This window comes from Pongo pygmaeus, chromosome 8, assembly GCF_028885625.2.
Source record: "Pongo pygmaeus isolate AG05252 chromosome 8, NHGRI_mPonPyg2-v2.0_pri, whole genome shotgun sequence".
Classification (NCBI taxonomy): domain Eukaryota; kingdom Metazoa; phylum Chordata; class Mammalia; order Primates; family Hominidae; genus Pongo; species Pongo pygmaeus.
In genome coordinates, this window is record NC_072381.2 from 74,823,598 (window position 1) to 74,847,439 (window position 23,842).

Genomic DNA, 23,842 nt, shown 5'->3' on the forward strand with positions numbered 1-23,842 from the left:
GAAGAGAAATACTTTTGTTCCCAAAAGGAACATGTGTGTGCCAAGAATCTGAAACTTTTTGCTATCTGAAAGCATTGTGGACAGAAGTAAGATTGATGTGGAAGCTTAGATGAACATTTTAGGATGTTATGAAATAGGTGATACAACACTGAAAATATGTTAAATATCACTAAATGATGTTATAATGAATTGTCACTAGATGGTGGCCTTCAACAAGGTAGGGATATGTCTGTTTTGTTGACCACCATATCCTTAGCATACAAAAATGTTGCCACAGTCTGGGCGTGGTGGTTCATGTCTGCAATCCCAGCACTTTGGGTAGCTGAGGTGGGAGGACTGCTTGAGCCCAGGAGCTCAAGACCAGGCTAGGCAACAAAGTGAGACCCTCCACCTCTACAAATAATTAAAATATCAGCCAGACATGGTTGCATGCCTGTATTCCCAGCTACTCAGGAGGCTGAGGTGGGAGGATCACTTGGGTCCAGGAGGTTGAGGTTGCATTGAGCCGTGATCACGCCACTGCGCTCAGCCTGAGCAACAGAGTGAGACAGTGCAGTGGCATGATCATGGCTCACGGCAGCCTCAGCCTCAACCTCCCGAGTTCAAGCCATCCTCCCCATTCAGCCTCCCTAGTAGCTGGGACTACAGATGTGCACCACTGCACTCTAACCTGGGTGACAAAGTGAGACCCTGTCTCAAAAAAAAAAAAAAAAAAGAAACGTTGCTATACACTGATTACCTTTTCTACCACCAAATCATGATCTTATAGTTTCTTCCACAATGATACTTTTGGAGAATGGGCTGAGAAGGAGCTGTTGCTGGGCTATATTCCCCTTCTCCCTCCTCCCAGCCTCATTTCCCCTGCCACCTCGAATATTCTCAATGTGTTAAGGTGCTGGATTATGGATGATTATTTTCTCTATTTCCCAAGTTTTTTGTAAGTCAGAGTCCCAGCTATCTCCTGTTCATCTTTCCAGACCCACTCGGTGTCCTGTTCTCAGACACAGAGGCTGAGCAGTTGCATTTGGCCAACAGGGAGGCCTAACTGGGGAGCAGAAGAAGGGAGATGAGTAAGGTGGTGTATTACCACCCAGCTCCCTCCCAGAAGGATCACCTTGCCCTGGTTGTGTCCTCTTTAGCAATGCAATTTAGGAGTATATATTTATTCTGCCTCAGGGGCAGCCCTTGCCTCAGAACTTTCTCCTTCAGGAATCTGGTGGCTGCCCTCTCCCTTCTTAGGGGTGATGGCAGCTCAGTGTCCCTTGTGGTTTCTTTATACTCTCCCTATGCCTTTGTAGTCTTTTTATTAAATCTGAATAGAATTGTTCTAAATTGACTGTACTTTCTGTTTCCTGCTGAGACCCTGACTCATATAAGAAATCTGATACCTTTATCTTTTAAAAAATGTAGACAGCATCCACCAGAACCTGTGACATTGCAGCCTGAAGAGTCATGACAAGAAAATGTTACAGCTTTGTGGTAGATTTTGGCCGGAAAGATGAAAACCTCCATATTTCCCCAGTAGCCAAACATTACCCCCACTGAGAAATCCTCAAATGTAGTAGTAATAATAATAGTAAAAAAGAGCAACTAAAAAACTGAGATGTGAAGATACAGCCTAGCCGGTAACAGGTTGGATGTTTTATAGAGACAATCTTGAGAAAAATGGTTTGAGTGTTATTTTTTTTTTTTTTTAATTTTTATTTTTATTTATTTATTTTTTTTATTATTATTATTTTTTTCTTTTATTATTATTATTATTATTATACTTTAGGTTTTATGGTACATGTGCGCAATGTGCAGGTAAGTTACATATGTATACATGTGCCATGCTGGTGCGCTGCACCCACCAACTCGTCATCTAGCATTAGGTATATCTCCCAATGCTATCCCTCCCCCCTCCCCCCACCCCACAACAGTCCCCACAGTGTGATGTTCCCCTTCCTGTGTCCATGTGTTCTCATTGTTCAATTCCCACCTATGAGTGAGAATATGCGGTGTTTGGTTTTTTGTTCTTGCGATAGTTTACTGAGAATGATGATTTCCAATTATTTTTATTTTTTTTTGGGGGGGCAGAGCTAGCTGAGGTTTTATTTTGGACCAAAAAAAAAAAAAAAAAAAAGCAATTGAATTGTTTTGTAGCTGGAGGCATGGGCAAGGGGGGTCCCCAGGTAGTAAACTCCCCGGGTTGGCTGAGGGCTAGGGCTGAGCCTCAGGTGGGTCTCCTGTTCCCAGGGCTACCCTGCATAGCGGCCTCCCTCCCAGGCTCTGGGGCAGCCCAGGAGGGGTAGGCTGGGAGGGGCTGCCGCAGCTGTTCACTTGGGCAGGACGTCGGAGGACTCCGACACCAGCTTCCCATCACGTGTCTCGATCTTCTTCACAACCACGGCCCTGGAGAAGCTGGTGCGGCTGAAGGAGCTGGAGCCCGCGCCAGAGCCAAAGCTGGAGCCCAGGCCGTAGCTGAGGCCGGGGCTTGTGAGGCCCCCATAGGCCGAGCTTAGACCACCTGCATAGCCGCTGGTGGTCTTCGTATGAATACTCATGTTCTGCATCCCACACTCCAGCCGGCTCTCCTCGCCCTCCAGCAGCTTCCTGTAGGTGGCAATCTCGATGTCCAGAGCCAGCTTGACGTTCATCAGCTCCTGGTACTCACGCAGCTGCCGCGCCATGTCCTGCTTGGCCGGCTGCAGGGCGGCCTCCAGCCCGGACAACTTGGCGTTAGCATCCTTAATTGCCAGCTCTCCACGCTGCTTGGCATCTGCAATGGCGGCCTCCAGGGAAGCCCTCTGGAGTTTGAGGCCCTCAATCTCAGCCTGGAGCCGGCTGATGTTCCGGTTCATCTCGGAGATCTCAGTCTTTGTGCGCCGCAGGTCATCCCCGTGCTTCCCAGCCAGGCTCTGCAGCTCCTCATACTTGATCTGGTACATGCTCTCAGCCTCAGCCTGGCTGCGGTTGGCAATCTCCTCGTACTGTGCCTTGACCTCAGCAATGATGCTGTCCATGTCCAGGGAGCGGCTGTTGTCCATGGACAGCACCACAGATGTGTCCGAGATCTGGGACTGCAGCTCCCGGATCTCCTCTTCATACAGCTGCCTGAGGAAGTTGATCTCGTCAGTCAGCCCTTCCAGGCAAGACTTCATTCAGCTCTACCTTGCTCATGTAAGCTTCATCCACATCCTTCTTAATGAGGACAAATTCATTATCCATCTCTGTACGCTTATTGATCTCATCCTCATACTTGTTCTTGAAGTCCTCCACCAGCCCCTGCATGTTGCCAAGCTCCGCCTCCAGCTTCAGCTTCTCCTGGCCCAGTCACCAGCTGCCACCTAAGGTTGTTGATGTAGCTCTCGAACATGTTGTCCATGTTGCTCCGAGCTGTCTTCTGCTGCTGCAGGAGGCTCCACTTGGTCTCCAGCATCTTGTTCTGCTGCTCCAGGAACCGTACCTTGTCTATGAAGGAGGCAAACTTGTTGTTGAGGGTCTTGATCTGCTCCTTCTCCTGGGTGCGCACGGCCTGGATGTTGGGGTCCACCTCCAGGACAAGGGGGCTCAGCAGGCTCTGGTTGACCGTGACTGCGGTGATGCCTCCCATGCCGCTGGCCCCACCATAGCCGCCGCCCAGGCCACCCCGCAAGCTGCTGCTGCCCACTCGGGAGAAGCTCGAGGAGCTGATGCGGGCACCGGGCCCACTCGTGTAGGAGTGGCTGCTGAAGGCCCGGGGGCCAGAGGTGGACACCCTGTAGGACTTCTGGGTCACCCTGATGGACATGGTGGAGGCAGGCGGGCCGAACCAGGCGGAGATCCTAGAAGGAGCGGAGAAGCTGTTTCTTGGTCTGAGTGTTATTTTTTAAAAAGAAGTTTTAAAAGCGGTGGGGGAAAAAAACCCAAAGAATAATTCAGAAAGACATACTACTTGAAGGTATTGCTGATATATTAATACGTGCTAGAAATAAGTGGCTCAGGAGGCATCAATATGCCTCAGCCCTGGTCATTTTTCAAGCCTGGATGAACGTAAACCAAAATGAAATAGTCACAAGTAGATTTGAATGATATATTGGCTAATTTTTGTGGCAAAAGCAGGAATAGGAGAAGCAGTAGGTAACAGCATCTCTGAGCCTTTTTGACTGCATTTTAGAAATAAATTGGTTTCCAGAATGAATGTACCTTCAAGTCGGTCTTGCAGAGGAGTTGGGATTGTGTCATGATATACATGTGGGTATTGAAAAAAATTCATAGAGTTATACATCTCACCCCTGAAAGGTTCTGCAAGCAGAAGCAGGAACTGAGAGTGGGTGTCATGGATCTCCCATCCATCTCTTGCTTTATAAATGACCCTTGCTACTCTGCAGGGAAGGCTCCAGACCTACTTTCTCTGTAACTCCAGTCATTTATCTGTCCCTCTTATGAGCCAGAGGCATGTGTTACACCCAGAAGGTGTTTGAGTTAGCAGAGGCTATGGTCACAGAAATTATGACTGGAGCATCTTGAATTGTTAATAAAAAATTCCAGGAAGTCCAGTCATTTCTGGGGAGCTTATGGAGCTAAGGAGAAGGGAGAGGAGACAGAAATAGTAAAGAAAGGAACAGTTTCTAAGAATTGACTCATTTGAGAAGTCATAAGGTAAAGGAATACTTTTCCTTCTGGCTCTTCCTTTTCCCTGGAAATGGAATAGACTGAGGTGGGAGTGAGTGTGCTTCCTTTTTCTAGGGTATTTGTGTAGGCTGTGCTTCTAGGACTGCTGGACTGCAGTGATTTCTTGTGCCCAGTTCCTGATACCTGAACAAAGGGCTGACCCCTTCTCACTCTGGATGACTTGGGTTAAGATTCCTGCTTTAGAAAATCTCACATATACAAGAGTTTTTTTTTTGTTTTGTTTTGTTTTTTTTAGGAAGCATTTGTTTTTGGGAAATCAAAAGATTAGAAACAACTTTAATGGTCTTCAATAGGGATTTGGTTAAATAAATAATGATCTATTTATTCTGAGGCAGTGAGCTCTACCTGCAGCTGGCATTTGAGTTAGCAGAGGCCACTTTTAATGAGCAAACTCTTCATACAGAAAGATAGTATATACCTTTAAATAACAAAAGCAGGGTTCAGAACATTTTGAATAATATGCTAACATTTGTGTACAATATGTATATGTTCTTGTATGTGCATAAAGAATACATTGAAATAAAAAGTGAGAAACTGATAACTGATGGCCTTTGGGAAGGGGACCTCGGTGGCAGGAGGACAGGGGTGAGAGGGAGCCACTGTGATTTTTGAACCATGAGAATATATTACCTTTTCAATAAGCAAATTAATATTATTTAATAACAAAAATCACTGCTTTGTCTTGCCATGAAATAAGATTCTTGGTGTTTTAATTCTTGACTGTTTTTCTAGTATACCTAGATTTCTGGAGTATTTCTTTTTCTTTTTTAATTTTTTTGAGACACAGGCTCACTCCATCGCCCAGGCTGGAGAAGAGTGGCGTGATCTTGGCTCACTGCAGCCGCTGCCCCCCCCGGGGTTCAAGTGATTCTCCTGCCTCAGCCTCCCAAGTAGCTGGGACTACAGGTGCCCGCCACCATGCCCAGCTAATTTTTGTATTTTTAGTAGAGATGGGGTTTCACCACGTTGGCCAGACTGGTCTCAAACTCCTGACCTCAAGCCACCCGCCTGCCTCAGCCTCCCAAAGTGCTGGGTTTACAGGCATGAGCTACCATGGCCGGCCTTGGAGTGTTTGTTGAAAATGAGACTGAACATAAATTAGTTATTGCTTATATATATTTAAATTTATTTATGTGTATGTTCTTAAGTCTATGTGTGTGCATGTGTGTGGAGTGTGTGTGTGTGTGTGTGTGCATGTTGAGGAGTGTGTATGTTCCAGGAAACCATTAAGGACTGGAGAAGTTTCTAGCCAAGGATGTCAATGTGTGAAAGGACCAGAAATTGCTATTCTGTTCTGTAGGAGTGTGTAAGGCAGCCTAACTGGTCTTATGGAGTCATGCTGGGCAGTAGTATGAGACAAAGTTGAAAAGATGTTAGGGCCAAATTATGAAAGGCCTTGTGAATGAAACTGGGAAGCTTGGCCTTTACTCTGCCAGCCATCTACTGGACGTCTGTGGGCAGGAGAGAGAGGTGGTCAGAACGGTGTCTAGAAAGAGGCCATGGTGGTTGGGCGTGGTGGCTCATGCCTATAATCCTAGCACTTTGGGAGGCCGAGACAGGCAGATCACCTGAGTTCAGGAGTTCGAGACCAGCCTGGCCAACATGGTGAAGACCTGTCTCTACTAAAAATACAAAATTAGCCGGGTGTGGTGGTGCATGCCTGTAATCCCAGCTACTTGGGAGGCTGAGGCAGGAGAATGGCTCGAACCTGGGAGGCAGAGTTTGCGTCACTGCGCTCCAGCCTGGGCACCAAGTGCAAAACTCCTTCTCATAAAAAAAAAAAAAAAAAAAGAAAGATGCTATGGTATTGGTGACTAAACAGTCTTACCCAGTCCAGGGATGCCAGGAGAGAAGGCTCCTCCAAGTCTTTCCTTTCAAGGATAAAATATCTCACATTCAGGGGTCATTGACACATATCATGCAGTTGATATATATTTTTAAAAAAGTGTTCAGAGCTGAACCTGGAATGATGAATGTTATACAGGCTGGGGAATTATATTGTAAAACCAATCATGAGCTATAATAGGCACCAAAAAAAAAAAAAAAAGGCCTAGATCAGAGAGAATGTCAGAGCAGCTGCTGTTAGCCTCTCAGAGACGGCCTCATGCAGTCCCAAACACATCCTCAGCTAGAGTCAACTCTGGGCAGCTTTGTACATCAACTCCCAGGGAACTTGTTCCTCCCTTTATCCAGCTCAGAGAGACAAAAGAGCAAAGAACATTCTACTCCTTCAATAACATGAGTCAAATGGCCTTTTTTTATCCCTGTCCAGTGGCTCCCTTGAGTTGGTTGCAGATACCTCTATGAGGGACCCATTCTGGCGAAAGGGGAAGAGAATACCAGCATGTGATCTCATCTTCACTTCCTCATCTGTAAACTAGCTGTGGTCTGTTTTGGATGTTAAATGAATGAACACTCATCACAGTGCCTAACCTGTGGTTAGAACTTAGAAAATGGCAGTGACTGCCGACAATGCCATGAGGTAGAAGTAATTATTATTACCACTTAGTGAATAAGGAAATTAAGGCTCAGAGAGGTTATGCAAACTTCCCAAAGTTACATAGCAAGAAAGGGAAGGAACCTATATTTGATGCTTGGTTGCTCTAACTTCAAAGCCTCTGTTTTTCCTATTCCTTCAAATTCTTCCTATTCCTTCAAATTATTTCACAAATAAACTTGCAAACCTGTTTTCAGGTTACATCTTAACATGCTCAAGGGCTGAAAAGCTTTGTTTACAACAGCAGATACAGTACTAACTACAGAGAAAGGAGAAACTAGGTAAGCATTTCCAGGACCTGCACCCCATCCGCTGGCAAGTGGAGCAGACAATCACAGTGTACAGGAGAGGATTCTGGAAGGATTTGGGCCATTCTGATGTATTGAGATAAAATGATCTTAAAAAACATTCATGTCCTTTCTTGGTATCTTTGTGTTAATGGAAATCATGAGATTTCTTGGATGTGTATAAACCAGGAAGAACTAGTGAAATGTTAACCAGCCTCTTGACAGTGTCCCACTTAATGATATCTTCACAGTGATAACTTGGGAAGAACTTTTTTATTATAGTGAGGAGAGTCCTCTAGAGCAGAAATAAACTATAGCCACAGCCCAAATCCACCCCACTGTTTTTGTAAATAAAGTTTTATTGGAACACAGTCACACTCATTTGTTTACAGATTATCTATGGCTGCTTTTGTGATACACAGGCAGAGTTCAGTAGTTGCAACAGAAACCATATGGCCTGCAACACCTAAAATATTTACTGGCTGACCTGTAGAAAAAGTTGCTAACTAACCCCTGCACTAGAGGTGGGTACCAAAGTTAAGTGCAGCATTTCTGTGCTCCAACATCCTAAGCACAGGTTATTTCAAAACACTAGCATTCTGTCTCCAGTGATGTATGTGTCTTTACATCTGGAAGACAAGTAGCTTTCAGAGGGACACTGTGTATATTCATCTCTTGGAATGACTTGTGGTGTCAGATAAAATGTGTCTAAAGTTCGTGTGTTGAACAATTTTTTTTTTGAGACTGAGTCTTGCTCTGTTGCCCAGGCTGGAGTGCAGTGGCACAATCTTGGCTCACTACAACCTCCACTGCCCGGGTTTAAGAGATTCTCTGGCTTCAGCCTCCGAGTAGCTGGGATTATAGGCATGCGTCACCACGCCCAGATAGTTTTTGTGTTTTTAGTAGAGACGGGGTTTCACCGTGTTGGCCAGGCTGGTCTCAAACTCCTGACCTCAAGTGATCTGCCTGTCTTGGCCTCCCAAACTGCTGGGATTACAGGTGGGACCCATCGTGCCTGGCCTGAACAAATGTTTTGATAATTGTGTCTCAAATGAATATGTTTGGGAGGGAAATATATTCCCCAAGAGTCTTTGTAGACCTTTGTTATGTAGGAGGTTTTATTACAGTAAAAATTAAAAGAACAAAGGGGGCTCTGAGATCCCTGGGGTGGGGACCAGGAGATTTATGAGTCCAGCAGACAGGAGCTGTGCCCTACTTCAGCCCCTGAGTGAGAAGCTTGTCAGCCCTAGTCTCTTCTCCACCCCGACCTCAAGCAGCAGAAAGCATCACAAGCATAAAGCCCACAGGCCACATCCTCTGTCACTGGATTCTTCTAAACAGTCTGAGATATGAATGGAGAACTGGCCTTGCTCATGCATGCCTCCCTTGGCAGCCCAGCACCAGACAAAGCAGCTGAGGTAAGACTAAGTCCATCACAACCACTCTCTGGGCTGTGAGAGCCTGTCTCAGGACCTAGGATCCGAGGCGAGGGAAGGGAATGGATATTTTAAGAGCATGTGTGTGGGATGGTGGGAAGGAAACAGAAATAATTCATTTCCTGGGGCTTCTAGTCTATGAGCTTGGGTGAGCTTGACTGACCAACTTCATGCAGATTGGGAAAGAAACTAGTCATTGGAACAAGAGCTGAAAGCTCTATGTTTTCTTCATCAGTGCTTCAGACAGAACAGGATATCTGTTTTACCTGAAAATTCCAGTGTCAGAGCCTCTATCTGTTTCACCCCTGCAGGAGCTAAGACTTAGGTATTATTATTAGCTGTTTGCACTCTAGTATGTAGAAAGAACCTGAGACCAGATGTTTTTGGGGACATGGGGATACTGGGAAACAAGACTCCAGAAATGGGCATTCCCTCCAGAGGGGACTTGAAATGCAAGCTTTACACAGGTTGTAGGCCAGCCCTATCTCTCACTTCCTTTTTCTACTGCCTCACTACACAACAATGCCTCCATTAACAAAACCTCTGAGGATGAAACTCCTTTACAATGAACATGTTGAGTTAAAACAGAACAACAGCTTCATAAATCACGCTAAACAGTGCTGCAATATATCAAATGGTTAAGCTGCAATATATCAAATGGTTAAGCTGCAATATATCAAATGGTTAAGCTGCAATATTCCTGCAGATCTATGCAGTCATGGCACAAATCTCTTCAGGCACAGTTTTGATTCATCCCCAAAGTTGCAGGAAAACAGAGTTTACCCTCTGTTCCCCACCCCTTCAGGTGTTCTGAGATCTCTTGCTTTCTGATCCTCACAATCACAAAATGCACTCAACAATATTACTTATTGAAGGCTCATTAAATAGCAGATAAGGGGATTTTGTGGTTTTACACACACGTGTGCACACACACACAGAGACATTAAGCAAATATTTCACACTAAAATATCACAAAGCATGATGTGAAGAAAAAGAGTAAAATGGTATGAAATTACATAAGAAGGAGGACTGATCAGTTTGATGGGGAGGGAGACATTGGAACATGTACAGAATTCCTAAGGTGGGAAAGAGTTTGGTCTCTTCAAGGAACTAAAAGAAAAGAAAGTACATTTGGCTAGAGAATGACGGGGAAAGGCCCAGTAATTATGCCATGCAGGATCATGGAGAGCTATGGGGTCATGCTAGCGATTCTAGTCTTTATTGTAAAAGCACACGGAAATCCCCAGAAGAGTTCTCAGGAGGAAGGTTATAAGACCAAATGTGCATTTTAAAAGAAAAATTTATTTTATGGAGAACAGATTGGAGGGGAGGAAGAGTGGATTGGAGGAGATAATTAAGAGGCCAAGAAGTAGTTGAGATGAGAGGTAGTGTTGATTTGGACTGGGTGGTGGTAGTAAATATGGAACAAAGTGGATTCTCAGCATATTTAGGAGCAAACTCAATGGTACTTGGGTTGAATAGGAAATGGGTTAAGGAATAGGGAAATATCAGGATCATTCCAAGTGGGTGTGTCCTGCTCCATGGCTGGAAATGCCACAAACTGGAATGGATTTGGGACCTGGATTTAGAAGGGAAGGATAACTGTAAATTTAGCATTCCTACAGATTAACTGATTACAATTTGCAAAAAATTCACTTCAGTCTATTTATGTTTAAAACCTTTGAACACTGATGAGAAAGTTGCAGGATTTAATTTCTACTAAAGGAAGTAGGTAGAAAAACATTTGGGAGAAGGGGACCTTGATATTATACTTATAACTTCCTCTGCCTTTGAAGAGGGGTCTGATTGCCAGGCATGTTGAGGCACAGCAACAAGGCTGAATTGCTGTGTAACATAAAAGAATCAAAAAGGTGGGGTCCTGAGAGAAAATCCTCAAGACAGTGCATCATGTGAGGTTGGGTCAGAAAAAGTTGGCTTGAGGGGATGCACAGGAGGGTTGGTAGAGGATGAGAGAACTCTGGAGAAGAGAAACGTGGAAAGAGGAGTTGAAATGGTTTCCTCTGAGAAGAGGAGTGCACTGCAGAACCTCTTCCACATCCACTCCCACCCCTTCCATGGATTTTTCTTTGCTCACCATGGAGACAGCTAAACCTTGAGTTGCATGGAGGCCAGTTGGAAAGTGAACATTCTCAAGGAGACAAAGGTAGGGGTGACCCATGGAGGCAGAGGTCTGTATGTACTTGCCTCCTGGTTCTGTCTGCCCTTTCAGTGCTAGAAGACAAAGAATGGGAAGAAAAGGTAAGGAAAAAATATGGAAAGGGAAGGAAGGGTACATAGGCTGTTGTCCTCTGCCCTCTTTTATATTAAAACGATTCTAGGTGATACTCAATATTACAATAAATTATACTAAGGCAAAGATTAGTGACCTTCAAAAGGGGAACAGCATGTTAAGCCCCTCCTTTCTCTCCCACTTTTTTTGGGCATTCCAGGGGTGAAGTATGGACGTGTGCTGACATATATTCATTCATTTCTTCATCAAAAATTTGAGTCCCTTTTCTGTGGTATGTAGGGGCACAAAAATGAGAGCTATGATCCCTTTACACATTCTCAGGGAGTTTACCATTTAGTTTTAAGAAAGGCAAACAGGCAGAAATAGTGCAATGTGAGCCTTGCTGTAATAGGAAATGGGAGAATTAAAGGGGTTTCCGGAGGCTGAGCACTGTAGCTCAGGCCTGTAATCCCAGCACTTTGGGAGGCTGAGATGGGAGGATCCCTTGAGCCAGGAATTTGAGACCAGCCTGGGCAACATAGTGAGACCCTGTCTCTACAAAAATAAAAATAAAAAAAAATTAGCTAGGCATGGGGTGTGCACCTGCAGTCCAAACTATTCAGGAGGATGAGGTGGGAGGACCAATTAAGTCCGAGAGGCTGAGGCTGCAGTGAGGTGTGACTGCCACTGCACTCCAGTCTGGGTGACCAGAGCAAGGCCCTGTCTCAGAAAAAAAAAAAAAAAGAAATAAAAATAAAAATAAAAAAATATATAAAAAATAGGGTGGCTTTATTTATTTATTTATTTATTTGGAGATGGAGTCTTGCTCTGTCCCCGGGGCTGGAGTGCAATGGCACAATCTGGGCTCACTGCAACCTCCACCTCCTGGGTTCAAGTGATTTTCCTACCTCAGCCTCCCGAGTGGCTGGCACTACAGGCGTGCACCACCACGCCCAGCTAATTTTTGTATTTTTAGTACAGACAGGTTTTGCCATGTTTGCCAGGCTTGTCTTGAACTCCTGACCTCAGTTGATCCGCCCACCTCGGCCTCCCAAAGTGCTGGGATTACAGGTGTGAGCCACTGCATCCTGCCTAAGGGGTGGCTTCTGAATCAGCCTGGGGATTTTGCAGGAATGCTTTCCCTAACAAGTGGGACTTGAAAGAATATGAGTTTTCTTAGCAGACAATGATGGGGTGACAGGGGGTTATATCTATAACTTTTGGAAGCCAAAAAAAATTTTTTTTTGAATGGGGCTGATTTAAGCAGAAACTTATAGGAACTTACTGGAAAGATACCGAATAGTTTGTAGAATTGCCAAGAAGGCTGCAAAATCACTTTTGGAAAGTAGAACAGGAGTAAGTTAGGGTAGGCAGAGTCCAAGATCACAGCAGAATGACGCTACAAAATTAGTCTCGTGCAGACCCTACTGTTCTGTTGCTGAACAGCTGTAAACTCCAGTTGCAGCTCTGGCCCTGGCAATCCCTGTGAGTGCCATTGTTGCCTCTGCCCACTGCAAGGGCGGATTTCTATCCTACCTGCTTTTTGTATTATTAATAATAGCTCTTGATTGAAAGTTGGGGATGGGCACATCTGATTGGCTGAGCCTAGGTCACATGCTGCCTCCTCAGCGGCAAGGGAGGCTGAGACAGCAAGTATGTGACTTTTTCAGTTTACATGCTGGGAGTGGGGCTGGGAGTGGATTACAGCCTCACACCTAGGTTCACAAGGAAAGCAAGTCCTCTAAATAAGAAGGGATTTCAAATGCTAGGTAGCCCTCTTCCTCTAGTGAGGGGACAAGGGTGAAGATATTCCAGGTAGTTGCATGTGAACATGTTAAAAAGGCCCAAAGGTATGAGCCAGCATGCAGCACTGGGAGGTCTTCCAATAACTCCAAAGGAGAAGGAGAAGGGTGGGAAGGCCAGAAAGGAAGGCAGGGGACTTGTCTTGAAAGTCCAATGTCTATAAGCTTTGACTTTCCTGTTATAGGACTGTGGTAGACGTAACTGATTTTCACTTAGTACCATCTAATTTTCTTCCTTCCCAATTTCAATTTGGGGAGCAATATACCCAGCTAAACTTCCTCAAGATTCCTTCTAGCTAATGATAGCCATGATACATAGTTTGGGTAAATGAGATATAAAAGAGCGTTCTTGTCTCTCCCCTTCTTGGCTGAATGCATGTGTAAGGTCTCCCCTTCTTGGCTGAATGCATAGTTTGGGTAAATGAGATATAAAAGAGCGTTCTTGTCTCTCCCCTTCTTGGCTGAATGCATGTGTAAGGTCTGAAGGTATAGCAACCATATTGGGACTATGAGATGAAAAGCTGTATATGCATATTAAAAATGGCAGAGCAGAAAGATGGAAAGAGGCCTGTTTCCTGTTCCATCTGAGAATTTCCTATTCCCAGATTTCTTTGTTCTTTCTTTTTTAAAAAATGGTGACAAGTGACTATTTATTTGAAAAAATTTCTTGAAACAATAAGATATGATTTCACAAGAAAAAAGAGTTGTCAAATGAAGCTACCTTTACAGCTTGGAGAGTACCATTTAGAAATAAAATTGATCATTAATTTGCCTTTTTGATGGAATGTTTTAATCTATAATTTTGGATTTTGGATTTCTCTTCTTCTTGGATTAACTTTTTTTTTGAGATGGAGTTTCACTCTTGTTGCCCAGGCTGGAGTGCAGTGGCACGATCTCGGCTCACGGCAACCTCCGCCTCCCGGTTCAAGTGATTCCTCTGCCTCAGCCTCCTGAGTAGCTGGGATTGCAGGTCCTTGCCCCCATGCCCAGCTAATTTTTGTATTTTTAGCAGAGATGGGGTTTTCACCATGGGGCCAGGCTGGTCTCGAACTCCTGACCTCAGGTGATCCACCCGCCTTGGCCTCCCAAAGTGCTGGGATTACAGGCATGAGCCACTGCACCTGGCCAGTATTGACATTTTACTATAGTGTCAAGTATTTTTTTAAATTTTTAAATGGAAACAAATAAGTTATACACTATTTCATTCTCTTGGACACAGGCACGGTATTAATCTCCCAGGTTTTTTGAGACAAATCCCTATGAGTTTAAGCCACTAGAATTGGATTTTCTGTTATTTGCAGCTGAATGTTTTCCTGACTGATAAAGGAAAGGTGACCAGTTAGGAAACTAATGCAGCTGCTTGTAAGTGACTTAAATGGGGGCAGAAAGGGTGGGGATTGGGCAGAGAGGATGGATTGAAAATGTAAATGTGGTGAGTGTGTGTGTTCAGCCAAATCTCAAAGAGGATGGGGCTGTGTGGGTGGAATCCACTTAGATACCACAGAAAACTATCCCTAGCCTTGAGGTATCAGGTGTGTCCATAAGAGCACCTGGGAAGCATGGGGTGGGAGAGATATGGTGAAAGTGGGTTAAAGGTAGCAGACAGGGGATGTGTAGGGTCCCAAAGACTAACCTCACAATTTTCTTATTTAAAACATAATACTGGGTCCATGTAGAAATTTTAGAAAACCCAGTTAAGGAAAAAATTATTTAAGAAAATAAAAATCTTCCCAAATCACACCACCCAGGGATAATAATCCCTGCTAACATTTTGGTGTATTTCTTTCCAGCCTCCATTCATTCTCCATCTCTCTCTCTCCCATTCTTCCCACATAGATGGGTATATACATGAATTGCTTAACAAAATATGATCATAATATGATACGCTGTTTTTTGATCTGTCCTACTTTTTGCATTTGGCAATGCATTGGGAAGGCCCTCACACATCATTAACATCATTTTAATGCTTACATACATAGTGTTCCATTATGTGGATGTATCTAAGATGCTTTATAAGTAGAACTTTAAAATTGCTTTTATTATTTCCCATTTCATATCACTTTTGGATGTGGTCTGGAAACCGTTGGAAGTGATTCTGGGATGGAAGGGAAGGTGGCATAGCTTTGTTCTTAGTTTTAGTGAGCTGATAGCTTGCTCAGGCTGTGATAGCCCGAAAACTTGCGTCAATATTTATATTCATTTTATTTCTATTTTGCCACCTTGCTTTTCTCATGGAGCACGAAGAGTTACCTTGCCTTTTAGGACAGTGGAAGGATTTTCCTCTTGGTGTAAACAGTGCATGTTTGCAGCACTGATATTTACTGGCTTTTCTACGGCGTATAAAACCACTCCGTAGGCGCGCCATTCAGCTGACAGGCATTGAAAATACAGAGAAGAGTAAAAGTTTTCATTTGAAGGTGTCTATTAAAAAAATAGAAAAAAAAGTAAGCACCCGCTTCCGCAGCGAGCAGGGTTCGAACCTGCGCGGGGAGACCCCATTGGATTTCAAGTCCAACGCCTTAACCACTCGGCCATCGCTGCCACGAGGACATATAAGAGGCGGAGACACTTTAGTGTAACAACCACTGCGCTCATGCCAGGCCCGCGAGAGGGCGGAGAGCGCACCCTCCGAGCTCCGCTCCGTGCGAAGCGGCGGGGCTGAGGGCTCAGGGTGCGGCAACTGCAGGGTAGACGCGAAGAAATAATAGAAACCACCCTAAATAAAGGTACATTCAGAACTTAGAAACTCTTCCCTTCGCTGTGCTCCGAAAATCGCAACCTTGCCTGGCTTCTGGTCGCTGACCTCGTTTTCGCCCTCCCGCTTCTTTATTAGGTCTATGAGAGGGCCGTGAAACAAAAAGATCTGTTCTGTTACGTGCTGCGGGCCCGCGCTCCCGAAAATCTGGCATTTCTGCGAGAGAAGCGTCTTCTGCGGCGTTTCCCGCCAAGAATGGGGGCGTCGCCTTCAGAACACTTTCTTCTGCCCATTGAGGCAGGAACTGTGAGGTGTCGGGAGTCGGGATGCTGCCTGTGGGCTCGTCCCTCCCACCCCCCACCCCCTCGGGCTTCTGCCCCAGCAGCCGTCTCCAATTTTTTAAATCCCCAGTGATCCCTTCATTGCCGAGCTCAACTGGGAGACGTCCGGCTGCAAGTGTGCTCTCTGCTCTCAGGAGAGGGGTGGCCGCGGACGTGGTCTGAGAACCAAGTTCTGCGCATTAGTCTGCATTCAATACCTTTAAATGCCATTAATGCCTTCTGGTGTGCTGTGTGGCTTCTGCCCTAGGTGCTTTACCTGCGTTATTTCGTTAAAGCCCTGAGAACCGAGGTCTGTGCGGTCTTCGCTCACCTCAGGGCACTGACGCCTGGGGTTGTGCCGTGGGTGGGCGCGGCTGATTCCAAAGCGCATGCGCAGCCCTTATCACGTGGCGCCACAGAAGCGCCAAGTTCTGTTGATGGGCAATTTGAGAAAAGTAACAGAAGGCCTTTTACTAGTTTAAGTTTCTAGGAGTGTTCAAGGAAACCCCACTGCCCTTCTCATAATGGTACATTTCATAATAAGGCAGGAAGGCAACTCGACCTTTGGAAGCCTCTATGTTGTGACTCCACTTGATAAGGTGTGTAACTTTTCTTGATACCTTCCATACCATTTCTGGAAACCAAATTATGGTGCTGAGTGTCTACACCCATTTAATTGTGGAAGACAGCAGAATATTTGAGACTTGTAAGGATAAATTTTGTCTGAGATTGTTCTTTCAGGAATTTTATTTTTTTTTATTTTGGCAGAGCTACAGGAGGGATCCCATTTTCTCTATGAATACTGCATGGGAACAAATTCCCAACATTGCCAGGCATGAATTTTATCGTAAACACAAAATTCACTTGCACTTTTTTCAATAGATATTGTCCAAGAACTACATTTTTGTTTTTTAAATCTTGTCCTTAGATTGTACCTATGTAGCAGGACTAGCTGCAGACAAAACTCCTTAGACACCGAGTTAAAGAAGGAAGGGCTTTATTTGGCTGGGAGCATAGGCAAGACTTATGTCTGAAAAACCGAGCTCCCCGAGTGTGCAATTCCTGTCCCACTTAAGGGCTTACAACTCTAAGGGGGTCTGCATGAGAGGGTCGTGATCAATTGGGCAAGCAGGGGGTACGTGACTGGGGGCTGCATGCACTGGTAATTAGAATGGAAGAGAATAGGACTGTGCTTTTCTATGCAATGTCCCTAATCTATAGATAACATAACTGATTAGGTCAGGGGTCGCTCTTTGACTACCAGGGCCAGGGTGTGGCACCAGGCTGTCTGCCTGTGGATTTCATTTCTGCCTTTTAGTTTTTACTTCTTCTTTCTTTGGAGGCAGAAATTGGGCATAAGACAATATGAGAGGTGGTCTCCTCCCTTACCTATGCCCTGAGATAACTTAGAATTTAACCTTACCTAATTTTACTTGTTGTATTTTGATCTTGAAGCCCTTTTTATCTTTCCTTCTGTGCAGTTGAATGATGATAATGTTTACTGAAAGCTCCTTTTCTTCTGTAACCTTCCCTTCCCCTTTAAAGAATCCTCTTCACTCGCTTAAAAGCTTGACAGTAATGGGAATTGATTATGGTTAACATTGCTCAATCAAAGTTTTTACTTTGAGAGGGCTTTTTTTTTTTTTTTTTTTTTTTGGGAGGGGAAAGCAAGACTATGGGGAAAAGAATCGATTATAAAGTTATTGTGTATTTTGTGAGAATAGTTGTGATTAAAATGTCTTTGCAACATTTCCAGGGAAATACCTATATTTAACATTTAACTTTTAGCTTGTTTGAGTTAATGTAGGCTTTTAAAACAGTGAAATAATCTTTTTTTTTTTTTTTTGCTGATTTATCATAGTGCTAGAATGAGCCGAAAGATCAAAATTGTTGATTTCCACCCCCCCAAAAGTGTGAATTTCCAAATCCAAATGAGTTCTTTTGGCTCCAACCTTAGGTCTTTAGCATTGTCATTTAATGCAGTGGGCGGCAAGTTAGGAATACAGAAGTAAAATTCATATGTTCCTAATTCATGACGATAATATCATAAAACATTGTTTTGCAACCGTATGCAAATTTCAGTTGGTAAAGGTCCAGTGGTGATCCTGATGATCTCCTCCCTGCCACTCCCTGTTTCTGTTCTTTTTTTTTTTTTTTTTTTTTTTTTTGACGGAGTCTTGCTCTGTCGCCCAGGCTAGAGTGCAGTGGTGCGATCTTGGCTCACTGCAAGCTCTGCCTCGTGGGTTCGTGCTATTCTCCTGTCTCAGCCTCCCGAGTAGCTGGGACTACAGGCACCTGCCACCACGCCTGGCTAATTTTTTGTGTTTTTAGTAGAGATGGGGTTTCACTGTGTTAGCCAGGATAGTCTCAATCTCCTGACCTCGTGATCTGCCCACCTCGGCCTCCCAAAGTGCTGGGATCACAGGCATGAACCACAGTGCCTGGCCTGTGTTTCTGTTCTTTTATGTGGCAGTTTCAATTAAGCCAATTTGGGTGTGGAAGGCAAATATGTTTTGGCTTTCTCAGAAAACCTTTCTTGGTGCCATGTTCAGAGGCAGACAGAATACTGGGAGGAACAGGGCATGTGATTGGGAGCAGTATGGCATTTATTTGTTCTTTTATAGCAAATCAGAAATTTATTTTAAATTCTTTTGATGGTTTGGGGAGCATTTTATAAAATCATAGAAGTTTAATGCTGGAAGAACCACTAAAGTTCGTTCAATCTCTTCATCTACAGGCAGGAAACTGTGGCCCATAAATAGCTTGCCTAAGTTCACATAGCTAATTACAGTCATGCACCTCATAATGACATTTGGGTCAATGGTGGACCACATATATAGCAGCAGTCCCATAAAACTTTAATACTGTATTTTCACTGTATCTTTTCTATGTTTAGATAGATATGTTTATATACACAAACACTATTGTGTTACAGTTGCCTACTGAATATGCTGTACAGGTTTGTAGTCTAGGAGCAATAGGCTACACCAGTGGTCGCCAACCTTTTTGGCACCAGAGACCGGTTTTGTGGAAGATAATTTTCCACGGGATGGTTTTGGGATGATTTAAGTGCATTACACTTATTGTGCACTTAATTTCTGTTATTATTACATTGTAATATATAATGAAATACACAGCTCACCATAATGTAGAATCAGTGGGAGCCCTGAGCTTGTTTTCCTGCAACTAGACGGTCCCATTTGGGGGTGATGGGAGGCAGTAACAGATCATCAGGCATTAGATTCTCATGAGGAATACACAACCTACATCACAGTAGGTTGTGCACTTTACAGTAGGGTTCATGCTCCTATGAGAATCTAATGCTGATCTGACAGGAGGTGGCGCTCAGGCGGTAATGTGAGCAATGGGGAATGGCTGTAAATACAGATGAAGCTTCACTCTATCACCCGCTCACCTCCTGCTGTGTGGCCCAGTTCCTAACAGGCCACGGACCGGTACCAGTTGGGGACCCCATGGGCTGTATTATATAGACTAAGTGTGTGGTAGTCCATACCATCTAGGTTAGTGTAAGTACACGCTATAATGTTTGCACAATGATGAAATCATCTAAGGATGGATTTTTCAGAACATATAATTAAGCGACACATGAGTGTATTGGCAGACGGGGTATAACTTGTAATATTAGCTTAGTGTTCTCACTCATTTTGTTGCCCTCATGTATTATTTGTTAGTCTCTGGCACAATGGCATATAAATTGAGATGGGCAGATGGCAGTAGACAATGCCTCCAGTAGGCAAGAGTCATGAGTTGAATGTTGAAGGCATATGAGATGTCAGATCATGAATGTGTTGTGATGGGTAATTTTTTTTTTAATTAATTAATTTTTTATTTTTATTTTTTTTCTTTTTATTATTATTATTATTATTATTATTATTATACTTTAGGCTCTATGGTACATGTGCGCAATGTGCAGGTAAGTTACATATGTATACATGTGCCATGCTGGTGCGCTGCACCCACCAACTCGTCATCTAGCATTAGGTATATCTCCCAATGCTATCCCTCCCCCCTCCCCCCACCCCACAACAGTCCCCAAAGTGTGATGTTCCCCTTCCTGTGTCCATGTGTTCTCATTGTTCAACTCCCACCTATGAGTGAGAATATGCGGTGTTTGGTTTTTTGTTCTTGCGATAGTTTACTGAGAATGATGATTTCCAATTTCATCCATGTCCCTACAAAGGACGTGAACTCATCATTTTTTATGGCTGCATAGTATTCCATGGTGTATATGTGCCACATTTTCTGGTTCAATATACGCAAATCAATAAATGTAATCCAGCATATAAACAGAACCAAAGTCAAAAACCACATGATTATCTCAATAGATGCAGAAAAGGCCTTTGACAAAATTCAACAACCCTTCATGCTAAAAACTCTCAATAAATTAGGTATTGATGGGTCGTATCTCAAAATAATAAGAGCTATTTATGACAAACCCACAGCCAATATCATACTGAATGGGCAAAAACTGGAAGCATTCCCTTTGAAAACTGGCACAAGACAGGGATGCCCTCTCTCACCACTTCTATTCAACATAGTGTTGGAAGTTCTGGCCAGGGCAATTAGGCAAGAGAAGGAAATCAAGGGTATTCAATTAGGAAAAGAGGAAGTCAAATTGTCCCTGTTTGCAGATGACATGATAGTATATCTAGAAAACCCCATTGTCTCAGCCCAAAATCTCCTTAAGCTGATAGGCAACTTCAGCAAAGTCTCAGGATACAAAATCAATGTACAAAAATCACAAGCATTCTTATACGTCAATAACGGACAAACAGAGAGCCAAATCATGAGTGAACTCCCATTCACAATTGCTTCAAAGAGAATAAAATACCTAGGAATCCAACTTACAAGGGATGTGAAGGACCTCTTCAAGGAGAACTACAAACCACTGCTCAAGGAAATAAAAGAGGATACAAACAAATGGAAGAACATTCCATGCTCATGGGTAGGAAGAATCAATATCATGAAAATGGCCATCCTTCCCAAGGTAATTTACAGATTCAATGCCATCCCCATCAAGTTACCAATGACTTTCTTCACAGAATTGGAAAAAACTACTTTAAAGTTCATATGGAACCAAAAAAGGGCCCGCATCGCCAAGTCAATCCTAAGCCAAAAGAACAAAGCTGGAGGCATCACACTACCTGACTTCAAACTATACTACAAGGCTACAGTAACCAAAACAGCATGGTACTGGTACCAAAACAGAGATATAGATCAATGGAACAGAACAGAGCTGTCAGAAATAATGCCACATATCTACAACTATCTGATCTTTGACAAACCTGACAAAAACAAGAAATGGGGAAAGGATTCCCTATTTAATAAATGGTGCTGGGAAAACTGGCTAGCCATATGTAGAAAGCTGAAACTGGATCCCTTCCTTACACCTTATACAAAAATCAATTCAAGATGGATTAAAGACTTAAATGTTAGACCTAAAACCATAAAAACCCTAGAAGAAAACCTAGGCAATACCATTCAGGACATAGGCATGGGCAAGGACTTCATGTCTAAAACACCAAAAGCAATGGCAGCAAAAGCCAAAATTGACAAATGGGATCTCATTAAACTAAAGAGCTTCTGCACAGCAAAGGAAACTACCATCAGAGTGAACAGGCAACCTACAAAATGGGAGAAAATTTTCGCAACCTACTCATCTGATAAAGGGCTAATATCCAGAATCTACAATGAACTCCAACAAATTTACAAGAAAAAAACAAACAACCCTATCAAAAAGTGGGCGAAGGACATGAACAGACACTTCTCAAAAGAAGACATTTATGCAGCCAAAAAACACATGAAAAAATGCTCACCATCACTGGCCATCAGAGAAATGCAAATCAAAACCACAATGAGATACCATCTCACACCAGTTAGAATGGCAATCATTCAAAAGTCAGGAAACAACAGGTGCTGGAGAGGATGTGGAGAAATAGGAACACTTTTACACTGTTGGTGGGACTGTAAACTAGTTCAACCCTTGTGGAAGTCAGTGTGGCGATTCCTCAGGGATCTAGAACTAGAAATTCCATTTGACCCAGCCATCCCATTACTGGGTATATACCCAAAGGACTATAAATCATGCTGCTATAAAGACACATGCACACGTATGTTTATTGCGGCATTATTCACAATAGCAAAGACTTGGAACCAACCCAAATGTGCAACAATGATAGACTGGATTAAGAAAATGTGATGGGTAATTTTTGTTCTTTATTCCAATATTCCAATATATATCCTCCCAACTGATACTGACACCTTAATTGTACTTAAGGGGCACCACCCCTCTGCCATTGGATGAAACCTTACTTTGTCTGTCAGTCAAGGTATCCCACCCTCCTCTGGCCAAGGAGTGGGCACGTGACTTGTATTCATTTTCTATTGCTGCATAAGAAAGAACCATAAACTTAGTGGCTTAAAACGACACAAATTTATTACCTCATAGTTTATGTAGGTGAGGAGTGTGGTTATGTGTTGACTGGGTTCTTTGCTTAGGGTCTCATCAGGTCTCAAGGTGGTGACTGGGGCTGCAATCTCATCTGAGGTTTGGGGTCCTCTTCTAAGATAACTAGTTGTTGGCAGAATTCAGCTCCTATGGTTGTAAGACTTGCTGGTTGTCAGTAGAGGGGCATTTTCAGTTTCTATAGGCTACCCACTTTTTTCCTTGCTGTGTGGCTGTTTCCACAACATGGTAGTTTGCTTCTTCAAGGTCAGCATGATAATTCCTCTGTAGTCTGCTACAATGGAGTTTTATATAATAGAATGCAATTATGAAAGTGATTATTCTATTATATTCACAAGTCCTACCCAAGTGAAGGGGATTATTTAGGAAGTGTAACAGCAGAAGTGGGAATCTTGGGGACATCTTAGATTTTTGCCTACCACACAATTCAGGCTAGGCCAATCAGACCCCAAATGCTTTTTCTTTCTTTTACACAATTGTATTATGAAAATTTCACACTAAACACGTAGTAACCAACAAGAGGTGATCAAAGTATGGTAATTTTAACTTAGCTGCCTTGCGTGCTTTTGCACTTCACCCAAAAGGAATAGGTTTGACAACAACTGCAGAGTTTTAGAGGCTTTGCCACTATTTAGGATTTCTTTTCTGTAATTTTATATGAATTGGAGAATAACTCTAGGTATGTGTTTTGGATACCATATGTGAGAGGACTTAGTACAAATTGGACAAAGAAAATTATGAAGTTATTGGCAATAAAACCTTCATTAAGATTTAGTCAGTAAATTAAAGGTATCGTGAAAAGTGATGGAAAAATTATCAAGGAATTGCTGCATTGCAAATGACCGTACTTTTAAAGCTTCAGCAATTAATTGTGGGTTGGATTTTAGTCACTGTGGTACTTATACATAAATGTTTGAAGAAGATTGAAGATATATCCTAGTTAGCACTAGGGCAGCTTACTTACAGGATTTTCCTACCTAAGCAGTCTCTTAATGCCATGGCCAATTAAGAAGTAAGAAGAAGAATCAAGAAGGATGGGGTCTTCTTTTCTTAAATGTTTGATGCCAATGTAATATTCAACCTCAAATTCTCAAAAAAGTAGTTTTCTTTGACTTTGTAATAGCAGAGATCTGGACTTACCAAAGACATCTTAATCTATTTTTTTTAAACCAAATCAGATGTCAAAGGGCAGAATAAGCTTATTAAGAATGAAATCTTATACCCAGTTATTTATAGAATTGAATTGATTCCCTATAAAACTCTATAGACAAGCTCTATATATGAGGTTGATGTAGTGGGGTTTTTATAAAGGCAACTGAAATGGACAATTTTAAGGATTACATTAAAATACAGCTATGATCAAGGTATTGGGATTATAATTGGGGCACAACTAGATCCGCAGACCACCCATCTTATAACTTTAAGGAATTATAAT

At 43.1% G+C, this 23,842-nt stretch overlaps 1 protein-coding gene and 1 non-coding gene across 2 annotated transcripts; both read right to left on the reverse strand.

The window, feature by feature from the left end:
• Nucleotides 1–2,117: 2,117 nt before the first annotated feature.
• Nucleotides 2,118–3,796, reverse strand: LOC129006149 (keratin, type II cytoskeletal 8-like). The gene is given in 3 exon segments (XM_054435523.1): nucleotides 2,118–3,137; nucleotides 3,139–3,310; nucleotides 3,312–3,796. Coding segments are annotated over 3 exon segments (1,452 nt in total). The 5' UTR covers nucleotides 3,770–3,796; the 3' UTR covers nucleotides 2,118–2,315.
• An 11,568-nt stretch (nucleotides 3,797–15,364) lies between these two features.
• On the reverse strand, nucleotides 15,365–15,446 carry TRNAS-UGA (transfer RNA serine (anticodon UGA)). The gene has a single exon. It is a non-coding gene; the product is annotated as a tRNA-Ser (tRNA).
• Between the last annotated feature and the right edge of the window lie 8,396 nt (nucleotides 15,447–23,842).